The sequence below is a fragment of the Lycorma delicatula genome, chromosome 2, assembly GCF_047948215.1.
Source record: "Lycorma delicatula isolate Av1 chromosome 2, ASM4794821v1, whole genome shotgun sequence".
Classification (NCBI taxonomy): Eukaryota; Metazoa; Arthropoda; class Insecta; order Hemiptera; family Fulgoridae; genus Lycorma; species Lycorma delicatula.
The window spans coordinates 85,191,351-85,216,429 of record NC_134456.1 but is presented as its reverse complement, the minus strand read 5'-3'; the positions used below and the strand labels follow the sequence as shown (position 1 = coordinate 85,216,429).

At 29.4% G+C, this 25,079-nt stretch overlaps 1 protein-coding gene across 1 annotated transcript in view; it reads left to right on the top strand.

Moving 5' to 3' along the window:
• Positions 1-25,079, top strand: part of l(1)G0289 (plexin domain containing lethal (1) G0289) — a 190,612-nt gene that overhangs the window by 135,861 nt on the left and 29,672 nt on the right. The window contains exons 2-5 of the mRNA XM_075355698.1: positions 7,510-7,788; positions 10,976-11,176; positions 17,265-17,410; positions 22,850-22,984. Of these exons, the coding sequence (XP_075211813.1) occupies positions 7,510-7,788; positions 10,976-11,176; positions 17,265-17,410; positions 22,850-22,984 (761 nt within the window). The remainder of the gene's footprint in view (positions 1-7,509; positions 7,789-10,975; positions 11,177-17,264; positions 17,411-22,849; positions 22,985-25,079) is intronic.

Sequence of the window (25,079 nt, the reverse complement as noted above, 5' to 3'; positions counted from 1 at the left end):
GTTGTTGTTTAGCATATTTAATATTTAAATTTTTTTTTTTTTTTATGTTAGTTTTTTAGTTTCGTTATAGTTTTTATTTTAGTTCTTAGTCTTTCTGTTATCCGAGAAGGGGCCCTGTACACCCCCTTTCGGAGTTTGTAAAGTTTTATTTTTGTGAATTTTATATATTTTTGTTTTATTTTCTTATATTACGCTTATTTTTAATTATTTATGAAACCTTTTATTCGATGATAACACAAAAATGTATTTCGTTTCCAAAAATTAAAAAAAATTAAAATGTTTCATTGCGATAAACCTTTCCAACCGTAAACAATTTCTGCGTACTTATAAATTAAATGTAAAAAAAAGTTCCAATTTATTTATTTTTTTTTTATTTTAAAGAATTGTACAAATTTAATTACAGTTGGCGAAATCAGAAACGTGAACTTTATGAAAGAACTAAATTTAATAGTCGATTGCCTTTAATAGAAGATTCGGTCGGTTATTAACGACCGAACCTTTTAGGATATTTATAAGGATAAGGAGTTTAAAGGATTTTTAGAGTAATTAAAATTAAGGAATTTTAATTAAATAAGTCTACTGTGTGGAAAAAGATACGTGCAATTTGCGGATCACCAAAACAATCTATTCTCGGTCTCATTAATTTTTTATTTCTTTCTTTAAATAGTAAGAAAGATCTGATTTTGGCCTCTCGAAGGCGAGATCGCATCGGTAGATTTTTTTTTTATATGATGACAAACTGTCTTTATTATCTTATTCAATACAGATCTTGCTTTGCTGGAAAAAAAATCCCTTTCGACACGCCGGAAGGCGGAAGTAGATTTCACCAGTGCTAAATAGGAAGATAAAAAAGATTCCCACCTTAAAGTTAAGAAAAACTTCAAATTTATTCAATACGACAATGGTTGCATGTGAAAAAAGTTTGTCATGTTTAGTATAGGATAAGCCCCATTTTCTTACCATTCCAGCAACATTTTGGTCATCCCTTGACGTAAAGGTTGGTCATATCAAAAATTGTTTCAGACAAACGTTTTAGCTAATTTTAAGAGGATTAACGACCACTTTAAAACGATTCGATACTGTGCCTAATAATGGGGGAGGTATGATTTATTTTTGTTTTCGAACCCCCATTTTTTCCACCCCCTGGGCCAAGGTTGGTGATATCAAAAAAACTTTACTTAAATAGGTTTTAGGCCCTTATCCGCAAAATAGTAGGAACTTTAAACGAATTCGATATTTTACTTAATGAGAAAGTTATAGCGATATTTTGTTTTTTTCGAAAATTCTCCCCCGTGGTTCGATTTTGCCCATTAACGAACTCGACCGAGATGTTGGGTCGTTATATTTTATGTATCAATTTGAAAAAGATTGGTGCAAAATTACGGCAGTTATCATGTCCACAAGTGAAATATATATTTATATAAACCTTTGAACGTACGGTGGTTTATGGAGTCTGAGGGATGTGAAATGCGAAGATGTCATAATTTTCCGGAAGTCGAACCATGGTACCCGTTACAATAGGTAGCTTTCTTACGAAATCTACCTAAAATGTGTTCCAAGAGAATTCAGTAATGTCTTCCTTAAATTTTTTAAATTAATTTATTTCTTTGGTAACAATATTCTTTTGTTTACGATTAATTTTTATAAACTATAGTAGTATATATTAGGCTAATGAGTTTCATATGTACACCTCCCACACGTCTGCATAAATGTTTTTTTTTTCATGTGTGTATTGCTTTTTAACTTGTCAACTGACGTAGGGGAGTTTTACATTACCTTGGTTGTTATGAATGATCACGTTTTTGCTCCAGTTAATCGTTCACAGTCTACAGCTGTCTTAAATAATTCTGAAAAGAAAAAGATTTAAATAATTGTTTGTATTTCATAACTGTCTGCTTCATGCTAAATTACATACCGCAACATCTTGATTATTTTTATTTCTATCTATGATAAATCTTTATTCCGATGTGATTTTAGTACGTATATTAAAATATACAATTAATGTTTGTTTTTTGGTTGTTTTTTTTTGTGCTAATTGTAGTAGTACTGGTTTTTTTCTTACTTCAGGTTGTTATTTAGTTATTATTACATATGCAAGAAATACGTTATTATAATGATTAAAATAATTTTTGGTAATTAAAATCGACACTTGGTACAAATACTCTTGTACAGATCGAGTACTTATCTGTATACTTGGTACAATTAAAACCGAGTATTATTCATTGTACCTTTTTAAATGAAGTCATCCCCTTCCGTGAAGTTATAAATATTGTTTTAGTTGTCGTAGATTATAATAAATGGTAAACGGCAGAGGACATATTCATAAATATGTCCCTGACACAGTGTTGTTCTGTCCTTGATCGCGAGTATTCTAAGCGCTCGCTACCTCCGCATCATCTTCGTCATAACTACTGAATTAGTTTTGTTGCGTCTGGTTCGTTCGTGTTTACTTCTAACCTCTATGTTTGACCTTTATTATATTCATACATTTTCCTAATAATTCAGAATTTACCATTTTAATAATAGAAAACGTTTTTTTTTTGTTTTTTAATTAAAATAATTGTATCCCGTGAATAGGTAAAAAGGTGTTCAAGTTAACTTTTTATTCTTTGCTCTGGCCAATTTATTTTCAATGTCAGTGATTTAAGTCAATCAAATTGTATACTATTATTAACAATGGACTTGTAAGAAAACAAAAAAATGACTAAACGATTGACCATCCTGAACGTACGGGGAGGTAATTTTTTAGTTGGTGAAATTATATTTACTAATCACATTTATTTTCTAGATCATTGATTCTCAATCTTTTTCGCCCACCGCCTACATTAAGAATCAAAAGTTTTCTGGCGTCCCCAAAATTTTGCGCTCTTAAAAAGAGATGCTCGAAAGATGGCGCTCTTAAAAACAGCAATTTTAGTTATTGTTTTTCAACGTGACATATACTATTTCTAAGTTGAAACTTACATTTTAGTTTGAAATATCAGGAAAACATATTTTTTGCCTTTATATTTTTAATTAGCCGTCGCCTTCCTAGGCTGACCGCCTGACCCCCCCCCCCCAACCAATTTTCTGGGGGCCTTCTACCGCCCCCCCCCTGAAGGCCTCCACCGACCACAAATGGGCGTTATCGCCCACTTTGAGAACGAATGTTCTAGGTGAATACATTCCAATGGAAAACAGTAAACCTCATTCTTTAGACCTCTGTGTTTGGTAGTATTAACAAAACAGTCGTTATTATTTTTTAAGTTATTGAAAATAATTAATCGATAAGCATTAAAGTATTCTATAGATTCATTTTTCATACAGTAATTAATTAAATCATTAACTTAATCGCATTCTGTAAGCGATAGCTATTTAGTTCCCAGGAATAGATTTTATGAATTTTAAACTTCATTTATCGAAATCGGGTTGACGTTATTTTATCCGTACATAGCAAAGGTTTTATATCTTCATCTGAAATAAACCGTGTCTATTAAGTACAGTTTTGACATAAAAAATAAGCAATTTGTTTTTTTTTTTTAATTTATATTTGCTTGAAACTCTGGATCTGATTCTACAATTTTACATAATTTCCATTTTCATTATGACAATGGTGTGATCGTGTGTTCAGCTTCTGCATTCCAGCTTCATAGAAATCTGTCGCCTTTAAAGGTTGCTAAACGTCTTCATCGTCATCGTGGCATTGATCGCCGAGATGCTGCTGTATACTAGGAACAAGTGGTAGTCACTGGAGTCTGGTCTGGGCTCTAAGGTGGGCGATTGATTTGTTACCAATCAAATAACGCGATGAGCCGCGTGTGGGCGAGCTTTGTGTGAAGCGGCATGCCTCCCGTACTGAGCATGTTTAGTCAAGGTCTCACAATATGTCTCGGACATTTATCGTTTCTCTCCATAGGAAAATTCAACAAGCAACCAACGGTTCCTGTCTGCAACCTCACCTTTTTGGGAGAATAATGGTGTCTCCATTCCGTGGATTATTGTTTTGACTACAGTGTAATGCGAGACACCCATCTCATCGATAGTAATATTTGGGCTCATGAATACATCCCCCCTTAATTGCTGTGTCTAGTGAGAAAATTCAAAGCATTGGCAAAACCTTTGTTGTTTTTTTTTTGGTGCAATTCGGTCAGCATTTTTGGTATCCAGCGTGAGCCGACTTTCTTTTCTTTTTCCTGTTTAGCCTCCGGGAATTACCGTTCAGGTATTAAGGTCAGAGGCTGAATGAGGATGATATGTATGAGTGTGAATGAACTGTAGTATTGTACTGTCTCAGTTCGACCATTCCTGAGTTGTGTGGTTAATTGAAACCCAACCACTAAAGAACACCGCTATCAAAGATCTAGAATTCAAATCCGTGTAAAAATAACTGACTTTACTAGGACTTGAACGCTGGAACTCTAGACTTCCAAATCAGCTGATTTGGGAAGACGCGTTTGCCATTAGACCAACCCGGTGGATTAGCGTGAGCACGACTTAAGGTAATTTAAGTGTACCGACACACATTCATAGAGAATACTAAGGGAAACCAAAGGGAATTCATACACAGTGATAAAATCGTCTATTCTTACGGACTTTTCCAGTAACTTTCAATACCAGGTCACCAGTAATGATAGACGGTTGCCCGCTCCGTATCACGTCGTGTATGTTTCTTTTACGGCTCCCAAAAATGGTGGGTGATTGAAAGATTTTGAGTTCATATTCGTTTTATTTATGAAAAAACAGATTAAAATCATGTATCACATGTTAGGAAACAAAAATTATGTTTATCCATGTTATTAAAATAAAAGTTTTAAAGGATAGGAGTCATTATTTCTTTTTCTTATTCAATAGGTTTTTTTTTGTGAATTTGATCATTTTTTAATAGTTAATTAGTGGTTTTTATCATTTTATTGTGATTAATTGGGTTTTGCAAAAATAATTGCGCCTGACATTATTATTTGCCAAAAAAACGTTATTGCCATTTTATTGAACTGGAAAGTAGATATTTTTTTAATATTATTTATTATAAATTTACATAACAAAATCCGTCTTAAGTTAAAACATGAATAATAAATTATTATTGATATTATTGGTCCTATTATTATTGATAAAAACAAATCTTTTGGACCTTTTAATTTTAAAAACAAGTCATCTACTGCACCTTATAGAAACTAAGATATATTTTACACATTTTGTTTCCTCTTTTACACTGATTATTGACTATTATACTTTTGTTATCTATCACCAAATTCAAAAAAAATATGCAAAAGAGTTATATTAATAGTAAATAATAACAATTATTGTTCATCGATAAAATATTGATTTTTCATTATTAAGAGTATATTGACTCGGTTACTCTGATGTCTGTTTTTATCTAGATCACTTTGCATTTTGTTTGGATATCATTAATGACCTTTAATTATTTTTAAATTAAAAAAAAATTAATTAGTTTCTTAGAAACACATTTAGGTTACTTTGTATTCAATTAATTGCTTGCAAAATTCATAGAATTTATGTTATATGTTAAATATTACGTTTTATTAATTTGTTAATTCTCTCAGCTGTTATTCTGACAGCCATATTACGTTGTATCAAATTTTTGACTTCTTGATCTTTAATGTTTAAAAAAAAAAAGATTTAATTTTTGCGTCTAATCGTATCGTTCAAACAACTTTTATCTATTCCGTTAAAAGGAGTCCGTTGGAATTCTTGTAACGAGTTGTTTAAATTATTATACAATTCTTATTCTGTAAAGTCTTCGGGTAATATGTTTCTCTAAATTACAAAAAACTGCTTCTGATGTACAGGCAGGAGATCTTGTTTGATATTTTCTTTAAATAATTATGTGAAAGTTGTAAAATTTGTCAAGTTATTATATAAAATTCTGTTTAATCTTATTTTGTGATAGTATTTTTTAAAGTTCTTTCCCAATAAATAAAATAAGTTTTGGAAAAATGATCATTGATAAATAACAATGTATGCTGACTGCCAGGGTATTCCATTTTAATTCAACAAATGATCAGTGCATCACTATTTTTGATTTTGATTTTTGATCACTATATTTGGTATAACTATTTACTTTGTAGTGGCCAAAAATAATTTTTTTATACTTTTAAAAATTTTTTCTTGAATATATGTGTCTGTTTTCATGTCCTACACTTTTCATTCAATACAATGAAATATTAATTGTTTTTACTTATTATTAATTCTAGTAATGTAAATTAGTATCAAACTAGGTGTAATGATTTTCTCACAATAATAGACCTAATAATTATGACACAAAATTACATCAATTTTCTCCCATAACTCTACTATTTGTTCACCAATTTAAAAAAATAAAATGCCATTTTGCTCAAAATAAAACCCTTAATATATTTTAGCAAATAACATAAATTTTGATAAAACTAATATTTACACAGATATAATAGATTGAAAAATAAACATGGCCACGATTTTATAATTTACGAAGGTATTTAAGTCCTGATTTTTTGCTAATTTTAAAACTATATTATTAAGATGTTTACCAATTATTAATGTGATTCTTCTATCCGAACTTGAGATATAAATTATATAAAAATAAATAAATGGCAAACTGGGGAAGAATGAAGGAGAAATTGCCATTTTTCCTTAGAGTATTTTTTAGTTAAGTTTTACAAGTAGAATCGGAAAACGTAGAGCCAGCCCACCATTTTAGAAACACATTCTATAGTTATACCAAATTTTGCATATGGGGTTTTTGCAGATCTTGACATTTCATAACTAGTCTAACAAAAAAGTACAATTTTAGTATTTAAAAATTCTAGTTTTTATTGCTTAATATCCAGAATGAATGAAATTTGACATGATGATTTCTGTACAAGAGGCATTGATGCCATTTTATTTTGGTAATAGTTGGGCAAGAAATAGGGAGATACTGACCTTAAAATGTACATCAAAATTGTACGCTAAGGTAAAGTAATTTTTTTTCATATAATTTAGAAGATCTTAAATTGATAAGATAATTTCTGATTGTGTTAAGTCTTATCCAAACCCCCATAAATGGGTGAGGGGGCAAAACTTCCTTTTTTTGTCATTTCTGGAATCCAAGTAATATTCATGTAATTATTTTTTTTTTATGTAGTTATTTTCTTTACTTTAATGTTTCAGTTAATTCTCCTCCTAAGTCTATCCGAGGAAAATCCCTCAGTACTCAGTAGGCAGAGTTGGCAGTTAACCAGATCTTTGCCATTTTTTTTTTATTCCTACTTTTGACAACTGTTACTGAAATTTTAAATTTAATGAAAACTATTTTGTGTTTTGTACATGTTGATGTTTAGCACAGTGCAAAGGGATAAAAGACTGATAAAAAGAATTATACAGTATATTTTAGGATTAGATATTATATTGTATTGTATTCAGGACAGTAACTAAATGAGAGATCACTGTGTTCTGATACTATTCATATACTTTTACCTACATATTTGTGAATTTTATTTTAATACATTAATTATTCATTGTTTTAATAAAATTTGAAAATTTTGTGTGTTATAGATAAATCATATCACGAATATTATTCTACATTAGATTCTAACCATCGTTCTATAGCTGAATTACATTTTGATATCGATAGAGACGTTAAATATTCAAGGGATCGAAGAGATGTTGAGAATAAAGCTGAGGCACCTCATTTAGAAATAAAGTCTGATGTTAACAATTCATCATCCATCCATTTATCTACAAATGTTACATCTGCTGCACCTTCTATCACTGATAATAGATCTTTGCCTTCATCCGATGTTACTAGTGCTAATGTACATCACACATTAAATGGTATTATATTAAAATACTGTTACATAAAAATGTACTTGACTTTATTACAGAAAGGAATTGCGTAATAGTATATTATTAGAAATAATTAATTATTATTTTGTAAACTAAGTTGATATAATATGCATTTTTAGTTATTTTTTCCAAATACTTTTGTCTAAAGCAAATTTATTTGGAAAATATTAATTTGTAGATAATAAACATGAATCATAGGATTGGATTCCTGACTAACATAGTATATTTCACTAATCTATTTTTAAAATCTCCAAGCATGAAAATCATGTAATAACAATATTTTAAAATAATTTGTTTTTTATTGTCTCTACATTTGAACATGTATTCAAGAATATTTTATGCAATCACCTTGCTACTTTAAACATGCTTTAAGGATGTAGAGAGTTGGGTTGATATAATTGCATTGATTTATTTGTTCTAACAAGTGATTTCTTTTTCTGTCAGTTGATTTGAGTATCATAACTGTTTTGAATTTTTCTTTTAAATGTTTTGTAAAAAAAAAACAAATTTCAGTTTTTTATATCAGATAATATTGAGTAATATACTGACACGTTTTTTAGATATATATTGTAATGCGTACTCAGTTTTTAATAGCAACATAAAAAATTATTTCAGTTACAGTTTTTTTTTTATCAATCATAATAATATGAAAAGCTAAAAATGTGTGAATAAAGGTCATAAATGCCAGTCTCAAGTTCAATCTTTTTGAAGATTAGCCGCACATCGCCTTACATAATTGCATTATGTATTTACATATGTATTATAAATATTATCAGTAGCTTTCATTGAAATATAAAAAAAAACCTTCATTCATCAGTATTATATCTGTTTTTATTGATGCATCATTACAAACACACTTTGTAAATAATTAGAATTTTGTTTTAGGTTCATGTCTTTGCTACACATTATGGAATGAATGAATGGATAAATTAATGTATGAATGCATTAATTTATCCATGCATTGAATTTTATGAGATAGTTGAATCATTGCCACACTTATATCAGTAGCCCAAACTGCGTTTCTTCAACAGATTAAATTTTTTTTACGTTATTACATAAGGTCTCAAAAATTTTGTGTATAGCATTTGAAAATTGCCAGACCTAATGAGGACTTGAATGCAGGACCTCTTAAATGGAAGGCTGAGACACTACTGCTCTGTTACAGCGGTTTTTATTTGTTATGGCTGACAGAGTGTCATGGTATTTTTAATTTTTAAACTGAAAATACTAAATTCTACCATTAGCTTACATTCATTTTTATAGCTGTATTTTCAGCTGTTGTCTCTATTGGTTTATTTTAATAATGTAATGTATGAATAAAAGTTATAGCTCTATTCATTTCATTTATTTAAGTGATTGTATTATAAAAATGTTTGCTATTTTCATTATAAGAGCTTTGATTGCTGCAGCTAGTAGCTACCCTTGCCAACAGCGAAGAAGCAGTTGTACATTGCCGTTAAACTTTGTAAATTTATTGAACCAGATCATATGATTTTGGCTACTGATATTTTTTTTTCAGTTCTTGAATTCATTGTTAACAGTCATGGTTTTCATTTTTTCTTTTAATGTTATGCTTTATATTTTTCATAAATTTATATACATGTAGTTTATATAATGTACATAATTGATTTAATTACTTTATATAATGTGATCATATTGAGAATCTTCATCCATTGATTTCTTGTCGAATGTTAATCTTCAGTTCATCTCTAGTATAGGGATTCAATCTATAAACTATCCTTCAAATAGCCCCAAAGGAAAGGTCTAGATGAAATTTTTTCTAGTGCTTTCTGCTGACAGTTTGTTCTGTAAAAGCAACATGATTGCTTGCTAATGAATCATTTGAATCGCAGCACGTTGCTCTGTCTTGTTAGAAAAAGCTGTAATCTTTTTCATGATCTATTAACTAAGCATAGAATTCTTCAAAAATTGTACAGTACATTTTTAAATTGACTGTCTGATCAAAAAATATTATTCCACTATGCGATTGCCAGAAACAGCACACCATAAACCAACTTTCCCATCTTGAAGTGGATGCTCAAACATCAGGTTAGGGTTTTCAGTCATCCAATACCTGCTGTGTGAATTAACATATATAAATGAAAGAAATCGTGCCACATCTGACATGAAACACTGCATGAGGTTTTTCTGTCTTTCAAAAAATTTTTTGAGGAGTCAAGTTGCAGTAATTACGATGTTTCTGTGTCTGTTCCCTTAAATTGTTATATGATATTGTTTCAAATTATATATATATATATAGGTAAAGATAGGTATGATATGTATAAAGAACAGGTATGTTACGTGAACTTATTATTAACTAGTATGTATGAAGCACTTTGGTCTAGTGTACTGTTTCTAAATATAATTCAAATTTTTCTAACCTTTATTTGTTTTATTCAACTTATCTTACACCATTTTGTTCAAAATTAAATTTTCTACAAGGTTTGTTTAAAAGTTTTATATGTTTATTACCAAATTAACAAAGTTATCTATGTCAAACATACAAAACACGGCTTTTTACCCTAATTTATTGTTTTTTTCTCCAGATTTCTCAAAACCTTCTGCAGATGCAGATCTGGGACTTATTTTATTCAATTTTTCAGGTCAAATACCAAAAAAAATCACTAATTCTGCCCCTTAATTAATGTCTTAAAAATCTCAGTACGACCTCATTTCACTGGGGTAGCTGAAATCTGAGTGAAATCTTCACTAGCCATTACTTGCAAATGAAGCATTGTAGGATACAATGCTTCATACAAACTTATACAAACTTTTTCCATTATTTTCATGAGTAGAAGAGGTTATGAAAGTCCTCGGAGAACGTTGTGATAAACCTGTATATGTATATAAATATATGCATTTATACTTTTTTTATTTGTACTACTTAAAGTTATGGTTTAAGTAGTAAATATAAATTTTGTAATTGTTATTTCACTCATAATCTGAAAAATTCCTTTTTGAATTTCAATGCAATTTTAGTCTGCAGTAAACTTTTTCTGTTTACTTTTCTTATATTGTAGAATAAACAATCTGCTTTTTTTCTTATTTAATTATCAGAAATCATTTGTTGAATTACTGCAAAAATATGGATTGTTTCATTAATTATTTTATGTTATTATAGTTTGTTTTATATTTCTCTGAAGATTCAGTATTTATGAAGTCAATTTGTTTCCAGTTTCATCATCAGAATCGCCAACTAATGCTGGGATTAATGTGCAACGTAAAATAGAACTTTCATCTCCTAAAGATAATACACTTCAAGATAAGTCTACAACAGATTCTTCCATCAATAATAACTCTGCACATAGTGCTAATGCCAACCCAGAAACTTCAACATTGGATTCATCTCAGATTATTGGTGCTGCCTTCGATTCTAGTCAGTTACATTTATGTTCTATAGTTATATTTCTTATTATGTTATTTCAGGGTTAGTTGTGGTGTATGGGCATGCATATTATTGTAATTGTTTATGTTGTTCATAATGAACAATAATTAGTCAGAAATGTTAACATTTATGGATACTTTAGCAGAACTAGGTTTTTACTGTACAATAAAATAGAACTCTGTTAGTCTGGCATCTGGATTATTTATATTTGTCTTATGTGCTTAAAATACATTTGATATTTAACTATTTCTTGATGATAATATTGTGTAAGGTATAAGGTAAATTTTCTTAAAAGTTTATTTGTTTGTTATTTTCATTTGTTCATTATTTTAAAAATAAAATTAATAATTAGGTAATTGAAGAATCTAAGGCTGATCATAAAAAATAATAAATTATAAAATATTTTATCAAGTTGCCGTATTCATATAAAATGGATGTTAGTTTAATATGATTAGTTGAATTATTGAAGAATTGCAAATTTTTAGAAATTCGAGGAAACTCTTTATTGGGTTTGAACTAGGTTATTTGACAGCTTGTAAACAGTATTATGAAATAATATTGTTTAATCGTTAAGCTTGTGTGCTTTTATTATCTGATGTATTATTATTAAAAGTAGATTGCAAATTTTAAACATTTTTGTTACTGATCTAAATTACATCATATGATAGACTGATTCAGATGATTTGTGCTAGCCTTCCTCTACAAGAGTTTTACTTTTACAGGATCAGCCAAATCAGTAATATTTTAACATCAATGCCTCCTTGATACCATCTCTGCTTACTATATTGTTGTTTAGTCCTAATTAATATATATCATCCTGCCTACATTCACATTTGTTACAAGTTGTATGAGGGTTGTTTAATAATAAGATACAAATGACTGGAAATATTATTATCCATTCATTGACAATGAAACTAACGAACACTACTTTATGTATAATCCCTTAATTCATTTAGACATTTGCCCCAACTTTCTATGAGCTTTGTTGTCCCAGTAGTAAAGAATTGTTCAACTTTATATCTGAGCCATTCTTGTTCTGCATTTTTGACCAGGCTGCTCATTGCTGCCCAAACTTGGTGCCCCATAAAAACTCTGTGAGAAGATAAAACAAAAAATAACTAACTGATGGTGCAAGATCAGAAATGTAAAGTGGATGTGGCGTCCTGACCCAGTGTTTGAATAGATTCCTGTGTCATGAGCAATATAGAAGCGGGATTTATCATTCAAAAGAATTACACCTTTGAGAGAGAACCAGGATTTTTCCACCTTATTATGGTTTTCACTTTATTTACTATTGAGTCACAGTGTACCTGATGTTGATTATAAGTCTTTATTCCTAATAATAACAATAAATTGGGCCTTTATAGACCCAAAATACTGTTAGCATCACTTTACTGACTGAAGCATAGGTTTTGAATTTTTTCCTGGTGAGCGAACTTGGACGTTTCCATTCCATCCATAGTCCGACATTCGGATTTCAGCTCAGAAGATGATTAAATTTATATTTTCCATTTTTTGTTTTGGTTCGAGGATCTTTCCTAAGATTTTTCTTTTTATCATTTCAGTTTTGTTAGTTCTAATGTTGTCAAGACATTCTTGTGCATGTTGATTTGCTGTTTTGTGGTAACTTATTTTGTGTTTACAGAGTGATTTTTTTTCATTGTCTATGTTTTGACAAAGTTTGCAAGCTGTTTCCATTTTTCTTTCTTTTCCGTTGTTTGCTAATTTTTCTAAACAATTTGGTCACATAATTTCACCTAAGTAAAATTTTTCAAGAGAATTGTTTATTTTTTTTAGTTTCTAGTTTTATTGTATTTTGAGCACTTTTAATATTTGTTATAAATTTCATTACATTTCCAAGGAGATTTGTTCGGTAGTTTTCCTAGAGATTTTATCTAAATATATTAATTTTACTTTTCCACTTAGTAAATCTTTTGAGAGAATAATTAGATTATCTTGCGAATGTTGTGGTTAATGATTAGTGAAAATATTTTCCCCAAGTAAATTTGATTTGATATTTATTAGTCCAGTTCTTTTTCCAATACTCATTTAAAGAAAATCCGTTTGATTCTATCAACTGTGTGGAACACATATTTTTGTTACAAGTTGATCACTCATAAATTTTATTTTTAGTTGTGTTTGCCGATTAAATTTGTAGTTTTGTCATCTGTTCTAAATTCTTAAAGATATTTTTATTAATGTATAATTCCTTTTTTTAAATCTACAGTTATTGCAATATAATCTTGATTTTTTAATATTTTTTGTTTTATTACAATTTTTCAAATAAATATTGTTCTACAACCAAGGTCTTCCCATCATAAAACTGTTGTTGATATTTGCCATTTTTTCCGTTTATTTTCACTTCTTTTGTGTAAAGTTTTGGAGAGGATTTTGTATGATAAAATTAAAAAAGGGAATTCTGTTATTTTCAATTTTATATTTTTTGTGCATTAGATATATTAAAGCTGATTGCCATTCTTTTGAAATTTTTTCTGATTGCCAAATACTTTCAAGTCTTTACAATAATGTGTGTATGTTTTCATTTGTCATTTGTAAAAACCCTGCTGTTGTTGAATTTTCTATGAAACTTGTATTGTTGTTTTTTAATGATTTAATTGTTTACAAGTCGACAAATCGAAGTTCATATTCGGAGAGTTTACGAACTACTGCTGTGTACAAACACATTCCAGCAGTACTAGTAAAGCAATTGCGACTTCTGCCATGAGATTAGATTGCTGGTTTAAACATTTTTTGTATGTGTGTTTGGATACAAACCCATATCATGGTAGTTTTACACAACATTATATTATTTATGTTAATTTCTTATTAATAAATTAATTGATGTTATTTTAATTTCAGTGGTTAATAATAAAACATCAGTTTTTCTTCTGCTTAATTATGGCTATTTTGGTAAAAATAATGGATTTTATCTTTTGCCCTGTTATTTTGTAATAAGAGCAATTGTTTTCTTAGTCAGTGTACTTTAAAATACAAGCTTGATAAAAATATATCGTATTGAGTGATCAAAAAGTGACACAACCTTGTGGAAGAATGTTTCCTTTTTTTGTTACTGGTCTAATTGAGGAAAAATGGGTTACACAATGCAGCAGAGAATATTCATTGTTTCCCAATACATTAGATGTACCAGTTATGCCCAGACGCAGAATGCCTTCACAGAAAAGTATGATATGATTGCAGTAAACAAGTCCTCCATCAAGCGGCTGTATGATAAGTTTCAAGAAACAGGGAATGTGGCTGATGCAGCCGAAAGTGGTTGACCAAAAGTGCTAATACCAGAAAAGTTGATCAACGTTCAAACTGCATATTCTGTTAGTCCCAAAATGTTTATGCAACACTTATCTTGCCAGTCTGGTCTTTCCATTGGTAGTACCCACACGACATCACACAAGTGTTTAAAATGCATCTGTACAAAATTCATGTTTTTCACAAGTTGTTACCTGCAAACACTGTAAAACATGTTGCTTTCTGTCAATGGTTCATGAGATTCCAGATGGGAAAGAACTCTTATTAAGTTATTCAATTTGGATAATTGGTTTTGGTCTAACGAGGCATTGTTCCACCTTCATGGATATGTGTATGCACAGATTCACGCGTTTGGTGTACGGAAAGTCCACCTGAGCTGCATGAGTCTCTTCTGCAGGAACAAAAAATGGGTGTTTGGTGTATGTGCGATTTCAAGTAGGTGAATCTTCATGGCCCTTCAACAACAATCTTCATGGCTCTTAAGCCAACAACACTGACTTTCTCTCGAAACAGAGTTTTCATGAACAAGTGATTTCAGAGTGATTGTGGTCCCCTCGGTTTCTTGACTTTTTCTTTTAGGATCCTTAAGGATGCCGCTTACAAAACTCATCCTCATACCATTCCCGAATAGCAGAGTGAAATTGAATGCCCATTGCAGTTCCTCAAAAAATGTTGCAACATGTGTTTAAGAATATGCAACGTCATATTCAAATTCATGAATCGCATAATGACCACTTTCAACAACTATTATAACTTACTCATTTTCCCATAAGGTTACATCACTTTTGAACATTCTGTACTAAAAAATGTATATACAAGTAAATAAAGTATAAATTTCTTAAATGAATTGTTTTGGTTTAAGAAATGATATGATGAACAGAGACATGTGATTCATATTATTATGGGTTAAAAGGTTAAAATAGGCGTGTTGTTATAAGTGTTTTGTAATTTGTAGACGTGTTATTACCAGTAAAAACAAATAGAATACGGTAAGCTATTTTAAATGGACAGCATATTTTTTGTTTAAAACAGATTGACAATGTGTCACTTTGTTCAATAGGATTAAGGATTAAGCCCAGACTGTGCTGTTGTGTGTCTCTATTTCTGTCTATAGCCAAACAAAACAACAGTGCTGCGCTCTTCCATGAATATGAACTTTGCTTTGTCGATTTGTATATGATATCTTCTTTGTTTGTTGGTTTTGTATTTAGTAGTTTATCTGTTGGTGGATATATTGTTGTAGTTTCTTTTGGTTCTTAACAGTTTAAAAGCTTTTCAAAATATTTTGCTGAAATGTCATAATTATCTTTGTTATTTTTAAAGCTTACTTTTCCATTATTCTCTTTAAACCACAGACTTTGATGTTGAAACTTTTTAGGTTAGTTTTGAATGTTTAATAAAATTTTAGTGTTATTTCTTTTAAAGTTTTCTTTCATTGTATGTAGTTGATCTTTCTCAAATTTCTTTTTATTTTTATTTTTTTATATATATGTATATAATTTTGGCTGTTTTTTTCTGAGTTTTAAAATGTTCATGGTTTGATTTTGTTTTTGTTCGATGTTTTTCAGGCTTGTGATGTAAACTAGTAGCTTCAAAATCTTTATTCCGCTAATTTTTTTCTTTTGAGATAATGGATTGTTTTTTCTGTGGCTTTTATTGAATACCACTGGAAATTTCTGATCAGTCTGGGATTTAATTTTATTTTATTTGGTTTTATTTTTCTTTTTTAACAAAAAAAAAAATATTTATTTACTACAAAATATATGTTAGCCGGAATAACAGATATGATTTTTCTTTACTGATACATGATATTTCCAAAAATGGCACAATATTTTTAAGAATATACAACACCAGGTTTACTAGGGTAAGTGAGGTTTTCTATTGACTTCTTCTCTGATATGAATATATTGTTGTATATCAATATGCGTACCCTCTGATATTTTTCCCTAGAAGTGATACTTTTACTTTAATTCCCCACCCAGCCTGTCTATATAATAGTGTAATTACTTTCAAAAAATAGCAAACATGAGCAGTGCTTCTTGTATATGAGATTGTTTACAAGTATCACTGGTGTAAGAAAGAAAAGAATTTAATATATTGATAATATATAGATGTTTATTTTTAAATACTTTTAAGCCGACCACAAAAGGATAAGATATTTTTTGAGTAGTGAGAATGTCTAATGCTTTGGTTCTCGTATAGAAAAAAGTGTATTAATTTATATCTTTTATATTGCCTGTCCCATTCTTTCAGATAGCTGTGATGCATTTAAAACATCTGAGGTAAAAGAAGCATGATTCAGAGTGGCTTTTGTTAACATTAATTGGGTTAGCTATGCGATCTGAACCTGTGTAGTGAATTAAATAAAGAAGGATATTTGTAAAGGTGATCATTAACTGTATTTCAATGTTTTGACATATTGATGTGCAGCAATATAGTCGGCTCAATAAAATTTACCATAGAAATTATTTCTTACTCTTGTTTTAGTTTTAGTTGTGTGTGTGACATGGGATCTTGTTTCTTGGATTAGTAGGATGTGCTGCATCAGGAGCAGGATCATTTGTAATCAATGCGGTACTATAAACAACAAAGATTAAACAATAAAAATTTAAAATACAAATGGAATACAGAATACATGTAAAATTTATTTAATTTACACTGAATTAAATTTCCTTCAAGAAATGTACATTTATAACACAGAATGTACATTTATAACACAGTTATACCATGTGATATCTAATATTAAGAATTTAAATATTCATTGAATATTTAGTTGCCATATTTTAAAAAGTGATTGTAAATATTGTATTTTCAGATGCAAAAAACAGCTTTTTTGGCAGTTTATCAGATGTAATGAGCGATAAAAATTCTGAAATCGCAATAAAGCAATTTGGAGATGAAATTGGACTTAATACATCATTAAAAGAGGAAAATATTACTAAGGATTACAAGATGTTTAAGGTAAAAGAAACTTTTTCTCTTACAGTTTTACAGTTTTTATTAGTTTATTAATATAAGTTTATTATTCTCTCATTATTTTTCTTTTCGTTTAATTTTTTGTTTACAATTTCACTCGGGTAGAATCAATTGGCATGATCGTTATCTGCTAATAAACACCATAAACATACAGATTTCACTTTTGTTTAATATGGGATTTGTCATAATCAGTTAATTCAATATCATTTAAATGGCTTTACATTTTTTCATCAGGATTCTGTTCTCTAAAATATTATTTAATATTAAGTAATGAATATTACTCCCTTGGTTTTATTTAATATTACAATTGCAATTTGTTTCATTGCAAGATCATTGATTTAAGGGAAAACATACTTGCCATAAGGTAAAACGTATAAATAAAATAACTGTAATAATAGTAATTTTATATATAAAAAATAATAATTGTAAATTCATTGTTTTGAATTCAGAATTAATAGGAACTTCTTTGATGCTGTCCTACATCGGAAAATAACTCTGCCCGATTCAGATTCAGGAGTTGTAAAAACTGTTAAAATTCCATTGCTGAAAGTTATAGATCAGACTTCAATATTTCACAATCTGTACAAGCAGTAATTCTTTAAGAAATGATTTAAATTTGCTGAAAGAATTAAAGTTAGTGAATAGAAAACTGTTAATGAAATTCTTTACAAACTTTTTTTACTTTAAAACAATTTAATGTACAGATGAGCTACCAAAATGAAGTATAATTTATCCTAGAGTGACAAAATCTACTTTAATTGTGGATGAATCACCAAACTCATTTACTGTGCAAGTATTTAGATAAAGAATTTGAAAACTTTTAATTTAAACCCTGTTGAATGCCTTGGTAAAAACAATACCATTTTCATTGCATGGCACTTTTTCAATTAAAGATATCTCAGATTTTTAGATTCTCCATTTTGATCGGCAGCCAAAATTTTACTACAGAATATAAAGGGGTTGTTTCATATGTTGAATATATTTATTGGTAGGTCTAGAATTAATTGCTGGAATTTTGACCAAAAACTAAAATGTTTATAAAATACTAGCAGCCCGGGCTATGCTTTACTATTGCTAGATTTCAGTATATATATATATATATATATATATTAAATGAACACAATTGAAAGTTTGATAAAACATTAAAAAACTGAACATTACAGAACTTCATAAAATTTAACCTTTCACTTTTTCCTTTGTAACTCTTTCCCTTTCCTCCTTTTTTCCATTTTCCCGTTTTCCCCACATGTAAATCAGTCCAGTTTACTCTATAGCAGACGCACATATGAACATTGCCTTTTATATCTATAGAAGAAGAAAGTCTGTTTGTATATTTGTTTATTTCGTAAATATCTCATCATCGGCACCACCTAGCAGGTATAGTTTTTCTAAAAAAATTTTCTTTTCATGTAACTAATATATATTTTGAATATGAGCCAAATCAGACCATAAATAAAATTTTTTGAAATATTTCGACCCGCAGTGCCACCTAGCGGATTCGAACTAATTCAAAAACCTTCACAAGTATGCATACAACAACTTGCCTAAGTTCAAAGTTTCATCGTAGTCAGATGAATAATATAGGAACACATACTTGACAAAACAAACATTCATTTATATATATATATATATATATATATATAAATAATATAGTCTATAATCTAATAATCTGAGTATCATTTTTATTGAGCTCTTCATTCAATCACTGGTATTAAAGACTTGTAATAACATAATCGCACGCTAACATATTATTACAGGGGAAAAAAATATATATATATATTTATATAGACTAAACATATTACATCTCGCTGAGTATAAACATTTCAATTATTATTGAAATTTGTCTACAGTAGTAGAATGGCATGTATAGATCAGCTGTTTTATACATTTATAGAGCATTCTAGTTTAAATTTTAAAAATTAAAAATAAAAGTCAGTAGAAGTATATTTAATATCACTTTTATAAATTACTATGCTGGGTTTACATTTAAATGGATGCTATTTGGATTTCTTGTATTTGACATGTCCAACACAAAGTATCCGGCTTTGTTCTATACTTACACCTTCTAATTTTATTATAATTACCTTTATTAGAGTTTCAGTTAATATTGTCTAAATGTTTGCCCTTACTATTGATGAAGTACAGGTGCAAGAAATTAGTTTTTTTTAGAAATCTAAAAAGTCATAAAATCTATCATAAATATGATCCTTTTTGTAACAAAATCTATATGCTAAGTTTAGTGGAGCGAAGTTTGAATGGTAATTAAAACAAACATAAAGACACCTTGTTTATTGAGTTTCTCAGAAAGAGGAAGTAATTCTAAATAGCAGCTGTTATCAGTTTACTCCTTGTAATTTGTACATTTATTTGGAAAAAGCATTGTCTAATTAAAGCTTAACTACAAAAACAGAAATTAGAAGGATCACATTAATCATTCAGAAATAATAAAATAAAACAAAATTTTAGGGCGGTCTTATAATTTGATCACCAACAGTTGTGACCATGGTGAATCTAAAATTGGAAAAGATAATTCAATATTTAAGGGCAAATTTTTAGTGCATAGAATATACAATAGTTTATATATTTCTGTAATAATAAAATGAATACAAGAAATTCTCTAATAACTAACTGTAATGAACTATTTTAAACAAATCAACTCTTTAGGTAATTTTACAAGGCTCGGCATAAATTTTGCACACTAGTGTGCAACACAGAGACAAAAGGTACTATCAAGTTGGGCATGGCAGCACATGATAGCTAAAATCCCCCCTTTACAAACCTGTGATAATGTGTTGAAATCTGTTTACCAGTTTGTTTTGAGTAGCAGTTAAAATGGAGAATACGGTCAATGTGTCAACACATTTAAAGCAGCGTGCAGTGATCTAATCTTTAACAGTAGAAAAAATGTGAATCCTACGAATATTTTTCATCGTTTAAAAGCGGTTTATGGTAGTGAAACCATTGACAGGAGTAGTGTGAATAGGTGGGCGTTGAAATTTCCCGAATGTGTTGCTGGTAAAGGAACAGTTGAGGACGCATCTTGCAGCGGATGACCAGTTTCTGAGACTGATGAGAAATATCGAATGGAGGTGGGCAATTTGCTTCAAAGTGACTGGCAAATCACGCAGTGTTGCATCGCTATTCAGTTAGACATATCCAAAGCATGAGTAGGCCATATTAGTGAGCAATTGGGTTACTCTAAAATCTGTGCATGATGGGTACCACGCAGACTGATCGACGAACACAAGCAGCGTTACATCAAATGTTGCGAAGAACTTTTACAGTGCTATCATGCTGAAGGAAACAACTTCCTTTTCAGTATTATATTGACCAGGGTTGAAAGTTGGGTACATTACGATGCGGAAGTAAAAAGGCAAAGCACTGAATACAGATATAACAAATCGCTAAAACCCAAAAAATTCATAACTCAAGCCTTGCCGAATAAACTCCTTTTGATGGTGTTTTGGGATGCCAAATACGTTTATGTGACTGAGTATTTGGAACATGAGACAACTGTGAACCCCGAATGGTACATTGAGACGTTGAGACATCTCAGTTGACGAGTACGTCACATTCAAAAGGCCACCATGCCCATAATCTTGCAACATGACAATACACGGCCTCATACATTGCATGTCACTATAGAGGCTCTCTGCATGCTGAAGTTTGAGCCTATTCCGCATCCGCCATACTCACCAGATTTGGCTCCATGCAATTTCAACTTCTTCCTTCATCTCCTGGGGGATCTCAAAGGTAATCATTACACTACTGACAATGAGGTGAAGGAGTCTGTGGCCACTTGGATCCGAGAAAGACCGCCAGAATTTTTCAGTGATGGAATGCAAAAACTTGTCATTTGTTGGTAAAAATGAGGGTTATATTGAAAAATAAGTACTACATTCTGTAGCTAAGGTAATTGCACTTTTATTTGTTTTTTATTTCATTCAATATCAATTTTGAGTTCCATGCTACGCATATATGTGCAAAATTTATCAATACATTTTTAATAGTAAATGTATGTATATAGTTTTTGATGAAAACAATCAAAAACTTACAAAAAAAAAGTGTGCAAATCTGATAAAAATATAAAATAATTGTTAAATGCTCCACATAAAGTCTTTTCAACTGAGTTTGACATGGCACCCTGCATTTTTTTCTCTTGCTGATTAAAAGACACTTATTTATAAAGATTAAAAAGACAGTTATCTGTAAAATGCATAAAATAAAGAAAAATCGCTAAGTGAATTTAAGGATATATCTAAATTGCTTTTCACAGATGTTTTGAACATTGAAAGAAACGCTAGTTTAAGTGTATTGTATTTGTGGGAGACCACTTGAAAGGACAATCATTATATAGAAGAATAAATAAATTATTTTTAATAAAAATTCCTATTTGTCTTCTTTCTTTGTTTATATTAACAGGGCTCTTAATTACTTAATAATTTTTACTTCTGAAACAACTTACATCAAGTTGAAGTTGACAATTGTACCAGTAAGATGTACCTGGATTTTTTAGCTACATTAAAAATACATGATATCAAAAATAAGTTTATGAGATGGTCACAGCTCAAAAATAATGAGAATAGGTACACGATAAATGAATTTGTCCTTGGTACATATTAATCATATAATCCCAAAAAATGAAGTTAGAAGTTTTTCCATAAGCCTTCAAGCCTTCCCTTTACGTTTGCATTATAAAATTCACAATGTGTGATTTATCAAAAATCTATTTTTTTGTTTAATAATTCCTCACATATGCATTAAAATTTACTTTACAGAGTTTAGAACTAGAACTGGAACCTACAATATAAGGAAAATAAATGTAATGTTGTAAAAAAGAAGCATATCATTTTCCCCCTTTATTTATTAGAACTTAATCTAATTTTACTGCATTAGAAATATTAAAATTTAAAGGCTGGTTGTTGTAGATTAAAATTTTTAGAACACTTTTCCTTAGCACATTTAAAAAAATTTATTATAATGAACTTAGATGAATTTACAACCAACCCACCGGGTTGGTCTAGTGGTGAACACGTCTTCCCAAATCAGCTGATTTGGAAGCCGAGAGTTCCAGCGTTCAAGTCCTAGTAAAGCCAGTTATTTTTAGATGGATTTGAATGCTAGATCGTGGATACCGGTGTTCTTTGATGGTTGGGTTTCAATTAACCACACATCTCAGGATTGGTCGAACTGAGAATGTACAAGACTACACTCATACATATCATCTTCATTCATCCTCTGAAGTATTATCTAAATGGTAGTTACCGGAGGCTAAACAGGAAAAAGAAAGAAAGAAAGAAGAAAGATGTTTACAACCACTTTGTTTATCCAAAGCATAAATTAAATATATATTTTTTCATTCGCATACAATATTGTGTTCAAAGTTAACTCTTTTTATTTATTTTTGCAAATATTATTTTTCAGGACAGTCATATTTATTACAACAGTACATTCATCACAAGCGAAAAAGTTGGACGACACTTTTGGGTCAATTTGTATGATAATAACACCAATGTTAAAGTGCATGAAATGCTTTCAAGCTCACACAGGAGAGCAGCTGTGAGTATAATAATTCTGAGATATGTTTTTATTATTTATATTGTAATTAGATAGCTTTTTAAGTCAAGAATTTCGAATTTGTATCCCCTACACCATTTTTAACAACCTTTTATTAAAAGAAGACATTTTCAACTTGATCTGTAAGGCTTTTTTTTATGTTCAAGCCTCTCGTTTTACCGATGGGCAGTTTTTTTCTAATAGAATATTCTCTAATATACCTGTTGTGTGTTTTTCCGGATATCTGGTGGAAGATTTTTTAAACAAAAAAAATCACATCCACCAAGGTGAGATTTTTTTGCCCTTACTATTTTTTATAATTATGTTTTTACATGGTAATGGATATATAAACCTGGTATCATTCAATACGCAATGTATTTTCAGACAATTCAAGAAAATAGTAAAAAAACTAATACATTTTTCTGCACTCCACCTTTAGCTTATACTTTATTATAGTACTTCTTTTCTTACTTTTATCAACATATTGACTTCTTGGATTTTTATTTTGTTGAACAATTTTTTCCATACAAGCAGTGGTTTTTTCTAGTTTACTTTTAAAGAATAAGAACATTTATAAATTACTGAAAAAGATCAATAATACTTTTAAAATTTTTGCAATCCTGATCTTTTTAAGTAAAAATTAAGGGTAGTAAGTTATTGGTAGATGTTTTTATTTTGACACAAAAAATCAAAATTTAAAGAACTGAAAAAATATTTATTTTTAGTATATTAAATTGATAAGTTTTTATTTTTTGGAGGATTATTTTTTAAGTAATTGTGTATTAATTTTATATGACAAATAAAAGTACTTTTTATTTTACCATTTTATTTATTTTTACAAAAAATAGTAAATAGATTCCTAAAGGCTAAGTGTATGGAACTTTTTTTGTGTTAATAGGGTGAACCCCTGTACTCTTTCAATTCCAGTTATGTCAGATAAAAAGTTTAATTTTTAAATTTTTATATATTATTTATTCTTTGTGTCAGAATGTCATTTTATTTTGCATTTTTGATATCTTTTGACATTAACGTACAAGCTGCATTAGTTGTAACACATTTTTCAATTTTAGTTTTAGGTTTTTACTCCATGTTGAATATTCAATTACTGAGAAAAAATTAGGTAATTAGAATTAAATCCAAAAAATATAATTTTTACTGATCTAAAGCCTTGAAATTCTTAAAATAAGTAGGTATTAGGTGTAGAAAGGGTTATGGTAGAATAAAGTTCATAATGGAATACTCGGACAATGCACATAATGAAATTTCTTGAGAAAATATGCCAAAAAAAGAAGTGTGATGGAGGGAGATCTACTTTTTACCTAGATGAAACGTGGGTAAACCAAAATCATATATTTGGTAAGACAGAAATAAATGCTGGAGTTTTGAAGTGCAAGAGGAAGAATCATTTTACTGCATGTTTGTTTAGTGTAAAATGGTTTTCAGTTCAAAAGATTACTTCAGATGTTGATTTCATTCTAAAATGAATGCTTAAATGTTTGTAGAGTGGCTAAACATTTTTTGTATTTGTTGAAATAGGGATCAGTTATTGTTATTATATCATCCAAGTTACCATTCTTTAACAACAGAATGTATAATAAGATCTAACTGGAAAAAGGGTAACATTAGATATTGGTTAAGACAACAAAAAAAAAATTGTAAAATATAAATTATACGAGTTGAAACAACATTTTTAATGGGTTATGAAGTTATTCATTTGTCATATATCATACATAGTATAATGTGATAGAGGTTGTAAGGGCACTAGTGAAGTAGGATATGGCCAACTGCAATAATATAATTACCATTCAAAATTTCTGATCTAGAAAAAATATTTCATGAAGCTATAAACGGAGATTTTTAAAAATCAGTACATATTTAAAGTTGTATCGATGCTCAGTTATAATTGTAAGTTTCTTTTTTGTTTATGTATTTGAAAAAGTTTATGCACATCATATTTAAAGATACTTTACGATCAATAAAATAATGTTTAAAACTTTTAGTTAATTTTACGCTGTATTATCTCAGTATAACTTCAGAGCATTTGTTGCCCAAAGAGGCAGCAAACTCTTGTATGTTTTTTGTTGTTATTATTATTATT